Source organism: Pinus tabuliformis, chromosome 4_2, assembly GCF_031772625.1.
Source record: "Pinus tabuliformis cultivar Carrire ecotype Pingquan chromosome 4_2, CPIR1, whole genome shotgun sequence".
Classification (NCBI taxonomy): Eukaryota; Viridiplantae; Streptophyta; class Pinopsida; order Pinales; family Pinaceae; genus Pinus; species Pinus tabuliformis.
This window is the reverse complement of record NC_142304.1, coordinates 897,698,131-897,713,461: the sequence shown is the minus strand read 5'-3', so window position 1 is coordinate 897,713,461 and position 15,331 is coordinate 897,698,131. Positions and strand designations below refer to the sequence as shown.

The following is a 15,331-nucleotide window of genomic DNA, read 5'->3' as shown; positions in this document are numbered from 1 at the left end:
AATTCAATGGTATAAGAACCACTAGCAACACAAACATTTCATTCATAAGAACTGATCTTTAGCCTCTAACATAACTAAGTAGTAGATAGGCATAGCCTCTAACATCATAACTGACTAAGTAGTAGATGGGTATTTGCTACTTCTTGAGTGAACCACTAGTAACACAAACATTTCATTCATAAGACCAGTAAAAACGACAAAACAACTAAATATTTTACTTTTCATTGATATGTAGCTATCAATAAATTTTAAAATAAATTTATAATTATATTATATAAATATGAAAGCAAAAAATTTAGAAAGGTAAAAACTAACTCAATTTATTTATAAAATTAAAATTTTAATTAAAGAAAAAATTAATATAAAAAAACACGCATTTATCGATTTAATTATATATCATAACTTTTATATATATATATATATATATATATATATATATATATATATATATATATATATATATATTCCATAATATATAATATATTTTTATTTACTATATTTGATGCTGACAGCATGATTATTCAAACCTCAACTAATGACCACTCTCCAATAAGATTAAAATAAAATTGGTTTATTAAACAATGTTTACTAAGAAATAACCAGACTCTCATATCTCTATATGATGGGATCCTAGTAGAGTTCCCTCTGTGTTTATGCTCCTGAAAAATTTAATTAAATTTGAACATCATCCAATAATATATAAAAACTCTTGAAATAGCTCAGTGCGTGCCCAGTAATGTATCATAACTAGTCAAATACCTAGTTTAAAAATAGGGAAATTTTGTATTAATGATACTGTGAATGCTTAGAAAATCGATCAAGCAACGCATATAATACTTGGCATTCCAGTTAGTCTCTTTTTAGCACTGACTGGTTTATTCGGTATTAGGATAATCAAAAAAATTAATTGGTGTTTTAAAAGTAGGAATTAAACCCCATGTTCCCACCATGTAAGGATGCATTTTCCCCTTTCTATTAATTTATCAGATAGTACAATATAAAAATACAATTAATACAATATAAAAATACAATTATGGTGAAGCTATTGGTATGTTGGCTGTATTTGTTTTTATTTATTTTCTGTGATTTCTGGTTTCACAGCGAAAAGCTTTGAAGGGAAGAGTGGAGTTTGAATTTTGGATTTCCAAAGAATTCTGGTTGTTGTTGAAAAAAGTTTGGCTAAAGATTAATTTTAAGAATTAATGTTATTAAGTTTATCAGTTTATTAATTATTTAATTTATATAATTAATTTAGTTAAATATCATTTAATTTATATAACTATTCTATTATATTATAATTAATCATATGATTGAATCTAATCAAATATTGAGTGTAAAAATAAGACAAATGTCTGTTTCAATAATACTTTGAATGCTCAACCAATTCAATCAAGCAGGTCATATAATACTTGGCATTGCAGTTAGTCTTCCTTTAACACTCGCTGGTTTATTTTAGGGTGGGCATAATTCTTCCATGCTGCACTCACTGGTTTATTTTAGGGTTGGCAGAAAGGTTTTACTGGAAAAAGTTGTGAAACCTTTATTTTCAGGAGAATCTTGAACTTGAAAGAAATAGAAACTGAAAATGAGAAATAACTGTAGTTTGAGGAAATACAGTGCTTTACATAGATGTCATATTAAAGATAATGAAATTTTATATACAGCTAGTGCTACAAAGGTTACTAAAATTGATAAGGGTTTGGCATATGTCAACGTTTGCCATCTTCAATGAGAAACACTTTTACAGAAATACTATTTTTTGAAAATTGAAAATATCATATACCTAATCTCCAAATGCATGCCTTTGTAGTAATGGCAAGAATATCTCTGTAAAACATTGGCAAGAATATCTCTGTAAAACATCTTCAGGTTGGACTGTGTGATGCAAGTCATGGATGAGGTGGAGGAGCTGGAGGATGATTGAAAATCCTATATTGCACTGGTTTCCTGGCTGGCCAGCCTGAACTAGGTGGGGGATCAGAGATCCCATAATCACTTTTCACATAATCTTCAGCAACTAAAGAGTCATCTTTGTTTTCACTGTGCTGATCCTCCAAGTTTCTTCTGCTGCTGCTTCTTTTGATACTACTAATTGCATCCCTACTCACGTCAAAATTATCTTTCTGTGGTGCATGTTCAAGAACAAAAAGTTTATAATTTGCACAAAAGAGGCAGCAACATAATCACATGATTTCCATGAACATACTCGAAACAAAACATTTCAATTACATAAAGAAAGCTGCATGCAAAAAGAACCCATTGAGAGTGCCGGAACTTACCATTACTGCTTCTCCTCCACTGTCCAGACCAATCCAGTAAAGATTTTCTTCATGATCTGCACAAATAATAAGAATTTTACATCATAGCTAACCAATCTCACCAGTGAAACTTCATAAACAAAGTTATATTAAAAAAAAAAAAAATACTCTGAATTAAGTAATCCATGACAGGCTGCAAGAATGGGCTGAGAAAAATAAGTAGAAATAAAACACAAACCATGAGGATGGGTTCTGGATAATGCCCACATAATGTTATACGTGCAGAAGATCAGCAGTAATGGCAATACACAGGCCCGCTTCATTCTGTGTTTCGTCCTCCTTGTGCTCACTCTATATGCAAAACTGATTGGATCAGAATAGCTGGGCTATTGTTGATGTCATTAGTAGCCACTGATGTGATTATTTCTCCAGTGAAGGCTCCATGGAGAGGATAGCCTACTGAGAGTCGGTTACATGGCCATGTTGTTGCTGCTGTGTGAGGATTGGAAAGAGAAGAGAGCGACGGTGGGGGGCATGCAATATCATTCAATTGCATTAATAAGGTGGCAGTGTTTGTGTTTAATGCTTTTTGGGTTTTTCAGCCCATTCACCGCCTCCCTTTTAATGCTCACAGACTCGGATCTCATAATGATATGTTATGATCTCCCTATGCGCTGTTACAAGTTTATTGGCATTATCAAATTATTACAGATAGGTCGACCTGGACGTACGGAGGGTATTCTGGAAACCAATATTTGGGTTTTCTGACCATGCCGAAGATCTCCGGCATGTCCCATCATCGAATGGCTCATCCGGAGGCTGGTAAGTATACACATTCAATGTTATATAAATGCCAAGGATTTCAAATTCTTCACCACTTCCTGGATTTCAAATTGAAAAGTTGTGCGGGAAATTTCTGCACAATGGGTTGCAATGGCTGGATTTCATTTTCGTACGGTATTGATGGGCTTAGCCTCTCCGGCGCCAGCACTGACATCGCCCCCTGTTGCAATAGCACCCAAGGCGACCCCAGTTCAATTCCCAGCAGTGCCATCACGAGCTTCTCCTACTCCTGCGAAGGGGGCTGCACCGGACTATGTTGCGTCGCAGTGATGGAGGGGCACAACAGTCCAGTGAAATGCGTAGCTGTCGCTAGACAAATCGTTTATGGCTTATGGTGGAAGCCTAGACGGAATGGTACAGATGTGGATGGGCATGGAGTTTGTCTTATCTCATTAATATTAATCAGTTTAGATTTACTTTAAATACAGATTTAATAGGAGCAGAGAGTAATTCAATTTTTTGAAGGAGTAGGCTGAGGAAGTGTCTGTCAAAAGTGGCTGGAATCTTAGCAAAAGTATTTCAAAAAATCTTGTAGAAGCAGTGTTTGAATTTGTTTTTTTATGGTGGAAATGGATTCAGCACCATCAAAAACATGTAATTTTTGAAGTTTAACGACTATAATTTGGATTTACAAATGGAAACGGATTGAGCACCATCAAAAACTTGTAGGACACCTAAATTTTGAAGTTTAACAACTATAATTTGGATTTACAAAAATCCTTGCCAATTTTTCATATAATTATTTAAATCTTTTTATTTTAGATTTTTAATTTTTTTTTATTTTGGTTCACATAAGCAAAATATCAACTTTGATTACCTATCATACTGGGCTGTGAAATGGGCTTTTGGGCTCAATAAGTTAATGGCTCCCAGATTTAACAAATTAAAATCTTAATATTAGCAAATAAAAATCTTCTGGCTACTAAAAATATGTCCTCCTTTACCACAAATAGTTGCAGTACCCACTTATAAGTGGATAGTGTTACCATTGTGTGATGGATCTTATACAAACTTTTCAATTTTCTATAAAGGTTGGCAATTGTCAAAATCAAAAGCTTTTTTATGGTGGAAGTATACTCTATCGGATTTGTAATTTTCAACACATCTAAAAATTAGCATAGATTTATTTTAAATACCAATGTAACATAAACCAAAAGAAATCTAATTTTTACAAGTGTAAATTTTTATAAATAAATATTATTTAAATATTTTATATAATTATTTATTTATTTTTTAAATTTTTAAAATCTTTTATTTGGATCTAAATAAACAAAATTGCAACTTTGATTAAAAATTAATAACCTTACACATCATAGAAAATTTTAAATCCCGCCGTTTTGAATCATTCATGAACGCCATCTTCATATACAATCTTTTGTCAATAAAATATATTTCCTTTGGTAAAAGAGAGATGTCAAGTGGAAACATGACACTGTCCAGAGTAGCAGGTTGTGGCATCTGCTGTGAAAAGATTTTATATTATATTTAAAATGTCAAAATTCTATGCTCTTTCATTTGTATTGAGTGGTATATTTAACCGGAGTTTCGCACTTTAATGTCTGAGTACTTGATTGATTATTAGTATGATATATTATTTATCATACTATGGAAAAAATTATCGTGATTAATATTCATATATGGACAATAAAGGAATGATTTTAATTTTAATTTTTTTATGATTTAAAATAAATATAAATTATTTTTTTAATTATTTGATATAGATATTAATATGACGTAGATATAAATGTAAATATAAATGAATCGGCCTGGAGTATGCCGTAAAACTGCTTCTGCTTGGCTAAGAGCTCGTCTTCCTCGGACGTAAGGAAACAGGTTAACGGCCCAAGACCCAGAGGCATCTGGCAGGAGTGAAAGCCTGCTCCCTTACGGACCACCAGCGGGTTATTACAGGTGGCGTGGTTTTCCTTGATAACAGTGATGAGTCAAACCGACATTCGCGGATAGCAGCCAGAGATGGTTGTCCTCTCTGTTGGTTTGACACCTGAGTTTGATAGGTTTTGCCACCTTCTGAAAAAAAATGTAAATATAAATGAAGCAATCGGTAACCATATTCATATATTATAATAATTATATATATATATCTATATATATATATATATATATATATATATATATTAAAAAAAAACAATTTGCAGATGTATTTTATATACAACTTTAACTTAGATGTATTACACCTTAATATATGTTAAAGTAGATGGATATTTTTTTGAATGTAAATTATTCCAAAAATTGTTACCCATAGTATCAAATTTATAAAATCTCTTTGTTTCACCTCACAAGATTTGAAGTCTAGGAAAATTATATATTTATATCTCTCATTCCATCTGTCTATAAGATTTGGATTCCTATTTTTAGTAGTCATCATTATGAGAAACATAATAAAATCTCTATCATAGAGTGATATAGATGCATCTTGTTACTTTTCATAAGATTTGGATTCCTATTTTTAGTGGTCATCATTATGAGAAACATGATAAAATCTCTATCATAGTGTGAGATAGATGCACCATGTTACTGTGGATAAGATGGATTACCTTTGTTAAAAGTGAGTGTAAATAAATGATACTTTTTATAAGTGAGTGTAAATTTGATAAACAATAATCTTTGTATCTAGAGGATGATATAAAATATAAGGTTGATATTTACATGTGTATGGTTTTTGGACGTAGGTAGCAAAGGAAACTAGGGTTACAGTCTTCTGCAACGGGTTTCTCTCCATGGATCGACGTAGAGGAGGGAGCTCCACTCCCTCCTACAAGGAAGCGATGGCCAACAAGGGTAAGAAGCCTCTGGAAAAAGGAGGAGGTGATGCGGAGGAAGGAAGAAAAAACAAGGAGGAGGAATCAGAAAGTACCAAATTGAAGGAGAAGGATGGCACAAAAGACAAGGAAGAAAAAGACAAAATACAGAGAACAAAAGACAAAAATCAGAAGGGTCAGTGCAAACCCAGAGCCGAAATTATCCAGCATTGCGGAGCACAGAGATCACATGCGGACTTATGCAATCATATGCAAATTCATGGGGCTATGGCCCACTGAAAAAGCTTTACAAACATGGATAAGATACCACTGGAAACCTAAAGGAAGCATTGATCTACATCTGGGGTCCAAAGGATTCTTTATTGTGGTGTTCACTAACATTGAAGATAAAGACAGAGTGTTTGAAGGCAGGCCCTACTTCTATGCAGCAGCAGGGCTCTATATGTGGCCATGGATGATGAACTTCGTTCCGGAGCAAGAAACTTTTACTTCAGTTCCGGTTTGGGTAAGACTCTATTCTCTACCTCTTGACTATTGGCAAACTGAATCCCTTACAACCATAGGCAATAAACTAGGACGGTTTATCAAAGAATTTGAAGCCACAAGGAGGGGAAAATACACCTCTTTTGCCAGGATCTGTGTGGAGATGGACCTATCCGGAGCTCTTTCGGATGAAGTCATCTTGGAGGTTTTTGATGAGGAATGGGTGCAAATAGTCAAATACGAACATATTTCTTTTAGATGCCGCAGATGTTATGAACATGGGCACCTTCTAAGAGACTGCCCCATCAGTAAAGCAGAGAACAAAAACAAAATAAACACAATGAAAGATACACATAGCTTTCACAAAGTAGTTCATAAAGGGAAAAGTGGCAAAAAAGGGCCAAAGCAACACCAAGCTGAAGGACAAAAGGTTAGTAAGAACTAGTTCCAAGTTTTGGAAGAGGATGAAGAAATAACAATAGAAGATCAAGTAATGAATGAAGATTACGAGAAGAAGGAAAAGGAAGAAGAAATAGATCAGACACAGGAAAACGAAAAAAAAGGGGATCATGCTGAATGAATCAGAGCTGGAAATGGATCAAGAAATGACCCAGAGTGAAATGGATACGGAAGACAATGAGCTACAGGAGATCTTTGACAGAGAAAACCTGGATCTAGAAGTATTCTTGGCTCAGGGAACAACTGGTGGGGTAGAATCACTACCACAAGAAGAGCTCAATCGAATACAACAGTTATTCTTATGGAAAACCTAGGCAAAGGGTTTGGAGGGAGTAAACAACATTGAAAGACAGAGCAATGAAGGGGTGAAAGCAGTAAAAATGACTCCGGGGTTAGCACCGAGAAATCCAGGGAAAAAAAGAGGCAGGAAAAAACAAAATGAGCTACTGATGGAATGTGGAAAGCTTATGGTAGACTCAGGTAAGATGAAAGACCTAACTAGTTACTCCTTTACCAATCTTTAATTATGAAGTTCACAACTTGGAATATTAGAGGTCTTGGTAGCAAGAGAAAACAGAGAATGATGAATAATAGAATGAAACAGGTAGCTCCGAATATAATTTTTGTCCAAGAGACAAAATGCTCTATTAAGAAATTAAGGCAAATCCATAGTAAATGGCTTAGTAGATTTGAGTTTCTAGAAGTTAAAGCAGAAAATACAACAGGGGGTATCCTCACTCTCTGGAATCCCCAAAAAATTGGAATAATTGATGCAGAGGCATCAAGGAATTATTTATTAGTTGTTATACAGCCAGTAGGAGACAGGGACACTTATCTAGTTACAAAAGTTTATGGCCCTCAAAGGTTAGATGACAAAATCAGGTTATTCCTTGGTTGATCTACGAGTCAGACATGCAGGACTACCTTGGGTCCTAGAAGGAGACTTCAATATGATAAGATCTCTCTTGGAGAAAAAAGGGGGTACAAGAGCTCTACATAAAGATTCCTTGGCCTTCCAAGTCTTTTCAGAAAGCATGAAGCTTGTTGATATTGAGACAAGCAATGGCCTATGTACATGGAACAATAAAAGAGGAGGGGACTCACAGGTAGCCTCCAAGTTAGATAGATTCATGATATCTGAGGATCTTATGCTTCTTGACAAGGAAATAATAGCAGGATTTCTTCCCTTTGGAGGTTCAGATCACTGGCCGGTTCAAATGGAAATCAAGGGCATAGGTACCCCAAGAAATAGACCTTTCAGATTTGAAAATATGTGGCTTTCTCACCCAGAATTCTTTAGCAACATTGAAGAATGGTGGGCAAAGGATTTGCAAATTCAAGGATCAACAATGTTCCTACTTCACAAAAGATTAAAGCACATCAAGCTGAAGCTTAAAGACTAGAACAAGAATGAATTTGGTAATATTTTTGCAGGAAAGAAAGTTGTGGAAAATAAAATTATGGAGCTCAACCAAGCTTTGATCAAGGAAGGCTTTGATAAGGACAAAAATGACCAAGTAGAGAAACATCATCAAGAATGGGAAAAGCTGTGCAATCAAGAGGAAATTTTTTGGAAACAAAAATCAAGAGTTCAATGGCTAAAAGAAGGAGAGCGAAATAATAAAATTTTCCATAAATCCACAATAGCAAATAGGACTCACAATAGGATCTCTTCGATCAAGGACGCGCTTGGGCGCACACATCAATCTCATGAGGAGATAGAAGCAGTGTTAGTTAAGCACTTCTGAGGTATAACTCAGGAAAAAACTTTAGACAGGGTTCCTTTCATCAAGGACCTCATTAAGCATATCCCCAAGTTGGTATCCAGAGAGGATAACTGTAATCTCAACAGACCTGTAACTGAAAAGGAGGTCAGTGAGGTCCTCAAGGAAATGCAAAATGGTAAGGCTCTAGGTTCGGATGGATTCAATATAGATTTCTTCAAAGCTTGTTGGAATATTGTCAAAGAGGATATCATAAGGGTTGTGGAAGACTCTAGGTTGAACAAAACTATTTTGAAAGCTCTCAATACCTCCTTTATCTCCCTAATTCCAAAGCAGGATAATGCCCAAACTCTAGAGAGGTATAGACCCATCGCTTTATGCAATGTAGTTTATAAGATAATTTCCAAGGTTGTGGCCAATAGACTCAAACCTTTGCTGCCTTCGCTGGTTTCGGGGGAACAATCAGGTTATGTGGAAGGCAGACAAATTCTAGATAACATCATACAAGCTCACGAGGTGGTCCACTCATTAACTAGTGAAAGGAAATTGGGTATGATCATGCAATTGGACATAGCCAAAGCATATGATAAAGTGAATTGGACATATATCAAGAAAGTGCTTGCAGCGTTTGGTTTTGATCATAATTGGATCAGATGGGTCATGGCCCTGGTGACTTCCTCCAACTTTTCAATTTTAATTAATGGCTCTCCCTAGGAAATTTTTCTTCCTTCTGGAAGACTCAGACATGGAGATCCACTCTCTCCTTTTCTCTTCATCCTCATGATGGAAGGGGTTGGGGCGGTCCATTAAGCATGCTAGAGTAACTGGAAAAATTCAAGGACTCCAACTTTCAGATAATGGTCAAGTTCTGACTCATCAACAGTTTGTAGATGATACCATGCTACAGGGAATTCCCACGGTCAAGGAAGTGCTAGCATACAAACATATTTTGAAGGACTTTGATTTGGCATCAAGTATGGAAGTTAATCTTTCCAAATCAAAAATATTTTTCTTTAATACCCATATAGCCATCTAGAGAAATGTCTCCAGAATCCTTGGATTTCAAAGAGACTCTCTCCCCTCTAAGTAATTGGGAGTTCCTCTAATAGCTAAACCTATGCTCAAAAGCATATGGGAACCGTTAATCATTGAGATGCAAGATAAGGTCAGGAAATGGGCAAACAGGTCTCTTAATCTGGTTGGTAGACTGGTTCTCACAAAGACAGTGCTCCAAGCTATGCCTATCTTCATGCTATCAGCTCTCCCAGCTCCAAAAGGAGTTTTACAGCAATTGAGAAACATCCAAAGAGATTTTCTCCGGGGCAAAGAGGAAATAAGGAAAAAATGGGCTTTAGTCTCATGGGAAAAGATTTGTAAACCCAAGAACCATGGAGGCCTAGGATTGGATGATATAGAGATTATAATTAAGGTTCTAGGGGCCAAACATTGGTGGAGGTGGGTTAAGGATCCTAAGGCTCAATGGGCAAGCATCTGGAAGAAAAAATATGCCAATGCCTGGCTTTCTCATGATATCATAAGAATGTCTGGAAACATAAAGGGCTCTCCCATATGGAACAAGGCCTGGGAGAATAGAGAGGTTGTTCAAAAAAACAGTTTCTGGGAAATTAGAGATGGAGATCTAGCACTATTTTGGGAGGACAAATGGCAATAAGAACCAACTCTTTTGAGAGAGGAATTTTGGGCCTCAAATAAGATACAGAAAACCAAGGATTAGTGAAAGTAAAGGACTTTTGGGAGCATACTCACAATTCAGAAAAATGGAGACCATGGAAAAAAATAGATGGTAGAGAGAACAGGACCCTGAACAATAGAGCAGAGACCCTCAAGAGGTTGTTGGATCAGAGGATGATTTTAGTTATTGAAGGGCAGGATCAATTAATATGGGGCATAAACAAAGAGGGAAACTTTAACATTAAGGAAGCAAAAGGTATTCTCCTTGGGATGGAATCCCAAGCTATGGATAGAACTTGGCAGAAGCTATGGAGGCACAAGGGCTGGATGAAGATCAAACTCTTTATGTGGCTGGTTCACCATAGGAAAATCTTAACCTGGGATAATATCAGGAAGAGAGGTATGCTGGGACCCTCCAGATGCCAGCTCTGTGAAGTCCAAGAGGAGACCATTGAACATCTTCTCAATAGCTGCATTTTCACCTCTAGGTTATGGGATTTTTTTGCCACCATCTTCAAACAGTCTGATAGAGACAAAGGAAGCATCACTAAAACCCTGGACAATTGGAGGAATAACTTTTCAGATTATGAAATTCTTAACTCTGCATGGGTTCTATTGCCAAGTTTCATCATATGGAATGTGTGGAAAGAGAGAAAAAGAAGAATCTTCAAAGAAGAGAAGAATTCCTCTCTTCGCTTGTTGGAGCAAATCTCTAAATAGCTTAAGGAGACAGTCAACACTATAGTAAGGGATCTCCCCAAAAATCCTCCCTCAGAAGTAGAGTTATCAATTCTCAGACAGTTAGGCATGTAGGGGCTTATTCCACAAGGTATATATAGGAAAATAAACATGAGGGAACTGGTTAAAGATTTCTGGAATCCTCCCCTGGAAGGCTTTTTAAAGTATAATATAGATGGGGCTTCAAAGGGCAATCCGGGCATGGCAGGCTTTGGAGGGGTTCTTTGTTGAAAAGTGTGCAACAAGAAATGCTTGTTGAGAATGCAACAAGATGATGGAGCTTAGTGGAAAGGAGTCGCCTTCACTAAGTGGGCCCGCAGGCAAATTATGGCGCAAGTTCTATTTTTGGATCCCAGCAGGGATGATCACAGCAGGAGTGACCACAACAGGGATGATCACAGCAGGAGTGACCACAGCAGGAGTGATCACAGCAGGAGTGATCACAACAGGAGTGATCAAAGTCTATTTTTAGACTGGCTGTCAAAAATAGAAAAGTCAAATATTATTATCTCATAATAATATTTAGACTATAAACTTGATCTTATTCTCTTGGAGCACTTCAGTTTGAGCTACAGATGTGGCACATGCAGCTGTCACAAGGAAGTACGCTTTCTTTGTGGTTCAGTTGAGTTGTTGCATGCATGACTTCAGTTAGAACTCAATTAGTTGAGTTTGGTGGAGTTGATTGTAGAGTTGATGGAGTTGTGTTCAGTTTGACTTGGTTAAACTAGTTATAATTAGTCTAACTGCAAATAGACTAATGATGAGTTGTTAAACTAATTATTAACTCATAATGAAACTATAGAATACATCAGTTAACTCAGTTGCATGTCAGTGCATGTTCAGTTCAAGAGGGACATGTGTTAGAGGATCAGATTGCTATCAGTTGTGACTATAGTTGTGCATGATGATTTGCACAATCAAAGGGATTGAGTATGCCAATGAATTGGCCAATACCAAGCTTTATAGCCTTTGCTCACGTCTTTCCCAGTGTGAGTGATTCTTTGGAGGTTAAATATGAGTTTGGTAAACCATTCTCATTCATTCTTGAGCAGGTATTGAGCTGTGGAGGCAGGAAAGCAGTGGAATAGATTTGGAGATCAGATCTGAGCTGTATTGTGTGTAACAGGTGGAGCTGGTACTAGATTGCTTGTGATAAGCATTGTAATTTGTAATGTTACATGACTCAATCAATATAATATACAAATAGTTGGGGTTTTTAGCGAGATGCTTTCCCCGGGATACATACTGTGTTAATGAGTTTGATTGATGCTTCTATGTGCGCCTGTGAATGTTTCTGCTTCTTTAAATTGATGATCAACGTAGAGGAGCTTATGTATTGTGTATGTATTCCGAAATAGTACAAGATCAGGATAATCTCCATTGAATATGTGTCATATTATTCAAAATTTCTACATGGTATCAGAGCTGCTTGATTTGTAGAAGAGATTTTTACAGGATATCAAGCGAGGATTGATCATCAGATCTATTATTCAGAAAGTGTTTACATTTTATTTCTTCAGGAAAAGTCTGTAATCGGGCCAGGTAGCCTCTGGATTCATCCTTCTTTTGGAAGGTGAGATATCCGGTGAATGCCCATACAGTCGATCTCTGTATGAGAAATAATTTGTTCTCACAAATTCTAGATCAGAAGTGGTTGAGTTTTTGAGCTGGTGGAATTCGAATTTAATTCCAAAGCAAGAGATAAAACTCAGAAACATTAAGTGTGAGAATGGAGACAGTATGCCCCAGTATCTTACGAAGTTCACCCAATGCCAGGATGAGCTGGGAAGTGTGGGGGTGACTGTCAGATGAGGATGGTGAGTCTAGCACTCCTTGACCTTCCTAAGAGTTAGCATAGCTACCAGGACTCGGTGAATGGAAGGGAGAAACTGCCAGGATGGGAGAGAATTTGGTCGGATATTGTGTAGGAGGAGATTAGATGGAGCACCAGAGATGGTTCTTCATCCATGTAGGATGAGGAGAACTATGCCTTAGCGAGTAAGGTGAAGAAGGGGAAGGAGAAGGGTTCTCTTTCTGAATCCAGTTCTTCCAGTGATGGGAAGAAGGTTGACAAGTCGAAAATGAGATGCTTTCGTTGTAATGAGTTGGGCCATTATGCTACTAATTGCCCAAAGAAGAAGTCCAAGAAGGGATTCGAGGAAGGATCTGAAGGTGAGGCACTTGCTTCACAATTTGAGTTGGATTTCACACTCTTCGCATGCATGGTTTCATCCATGATGGGAAGTGGTTGGTTTCTTGATAGTGGAGCTTCTTTCCACATGACCGGTGACAAAAGTTTGTTCAGTACTTTGGAGGAGAATGATCTCCAGATACTCATATGGATGGGTAATGATGAGAAGTATAGTGTCTCAGGTGTAGGCACGGTTATTTTTCAGAGGGAGCATGGAGCTTGTCGTATCTTGACTGATGTCAAGTATGTACCAGGACTGAAGAGAAACTTGGTGTCGATTGCAATGCTGGAAGACAGAGGCTATGATGTAGTCTTCAGTAAGGGAAAGGTTTTCCTTAGACACATCATCATTAGACAGGTGAAGTAGATTGGTTCACGGGTCAAGAACCTGTATTCTCTTGAGGTTCAAGATGCATGCAAAGCCTTCAGAACTGAGGCAACTGATGGAGACTTGGTGGTTGAGAGGGAGCGTATATTACCTCTTTCAACATGCAGAGCCAGAAGAAGTCTCAGACGATTGTGGAGGAGCCACGATTGGTGTAGCAGCTTCAGGAGGTTGTGGAGGAGCCACAACAAGGGAAGCTGAGAGGAGATCGAGTAGAGACATCTACTCATGCAGAGACCTCCAGTAGGGGGAAACTTCGAGCCAGGTGGGCTGAGGGATCACATGCAGCCATACCTCCAGGTAGGAGGTGGGGCGATATAGAGTGATCGTCCTAAAGGAGGAGGGGAGGGATCTTTGAGGTACCCAACCTCTTGGATGAGACCTTGCTACGGGAGCCCCAATGTGTAGTAGCAGGAACTGATTGATTGGGTAGAGATAGATGCGGATGGAGCGGCAGAGAGAGCGACAGTGCAGGGAATCCCAGGACAGCGCATAGCTAGCAGGCTGCAGCAATGCGAGAGGCACAAGTGTTTTGCACAGTGCTAGGTGGCATAGAGAGGTATGCAATGGTGTGAGATGCATGGATATGTTGCAGTAGTGCAGATGTCAGAGAGGGAGCACTTGTCAGCTGCAGGTAGAGCTTCAGCATCAGAGGGTGTTTCTAGCCCAACAGGGAGGTCAGTTGGGAGGTGCAGTGCGGATGCAATGCTGGGAGATAGAACTAGCAGTAGCACAGATGCGGTCAGAGATCAAAGTGACAGAGGCTAGAGCAGTCAGATACTGAAGAGCACAGAGATGCAGAGTTTTCAGTCGACAGAGGTAATAGCAGTAAGAGACTTTGATGACAGAGCAAGTGGACCGGCTAGATGTGTTGCATGGAGAACATTCCAGAGTTACAGAATTGGGTTTGAGAGGAAGCCTTTCTTGTTGAGAGGGAGTGTTGAAAAGTTTGCAACAAGAAATTCTTGTTGAGAATGCAACAAGATGATGGAGCTTAGTGGAAAGGAGTCGCCTTCATTAAGTGGGCCCGCAGGCAAATTATGGCACAAGTTCTATTTTTGGATCCCAGCAGGGATGATCATAGCAGGAGTGACCACAGAAGGGATGATCACAACAGGAGTGACCACAGCAGGAGTGATCACAGCAGGAGTGATCACAGCAGGAGTGGTCAAAGTCTATTTTTAGACTGGCTGTCAAAAATAGAAAAGTCAAATATTATTGTCTCATAATAATATTTGGACTATAAACTTGATCTTATTCTCTTGGAGCACTTCAGTTTGAGCTACAGATGTGGCACATGCAGTTTTCAGAAGGAAGTACACTTTCTTTGTGGGTCAGTTGAGTTGTTGCATGCATGACTTCAGTTAGAACTCAATTAGTTGAGTTTGGTGGAGTTGATTGTAGAGTTGATGGAGTTGTGTTCAGTTTGACTTGGTTAAACTAGTTGTAATTAGTCTAACTGCAAATAGACTAATTATGAGTTGTTAAAGTAATTATTAACTCATAATGCAACTATAGAATACATCAATTAACTCAGTTGCATGTCAGTGCATGTTCAATTCAAGAGGGATAGGTGTTAGAGGATCAGATTGCTATCAGTTGTGACTATAGTTGTGCATGATGATTTGCACAATCAAAGGGATTGAGTATGCCAATGAATTGGCCAATACCAAGTATTATAGCCTCTGCTCACGTATTTCCCAGTGTGAGTGATTCTTTGGAGGTTAAATACGAGTTTGGTAAACCATTCCCATTCATTCTTGAGCAGGTATTGA

The 15,331-nt window shown here is 37.7% G+C and overlaps 1 protein-coding gene across 1 annotated transcript; it reads right to left on the bottom strand.

Annotated features, from left to right (window-relative positions):
- Window positions 1–1,862: 1,862 nt before the first annotated feature.
- LOC149172594 (uncharacterized) lies at window positions 1,863–2,790 on the bottom strand. The gene is made up of 3 exons (XM_089427747.1): window positions 2,497–2,790; window positions 2,280–2,335; window positions 1,863–2,123 (listed from the first exon to the last, which is right to left on the bottom strand). Exons 1-3 carry the CDS (start codon window positions 2,579–2,581, stop codon window positions 1,890–1,892), a joined length of 375 nt encoding a protein of 124 aa, XP_089283873.1. The 5' UTR covers window positions 2,582–2,790; the 3' UTR covers window positions 1,863–1,889.
- Between the last annotated feature and the right edge of the window lie 12,541 nt (window positions 2,791–15,331).

Coding starts and splice junctions, on each gene's coding strand:
- LOC149172594 (XM_089427747.1), bottom strand. CDS start 2,581: ATGAAGCGGGCCTGTGTATTGCCATTACTGCTGATCTTCTGCACGTAT. Junction 2,336..2,496: donor ATCCAGAACCCATCCTCATG/GTTTGTGTTTTA, acceptor TTATTTGTGCAG/ATCATGAAGAAAATCTTTAC. Junction 2,124..2,279: donor GTGGAGGAGAAGCAGTAATG/GTAAGTTCCGGC, acceptor CATGCACCACAG/AAAGATAATTTTGACGTGAG.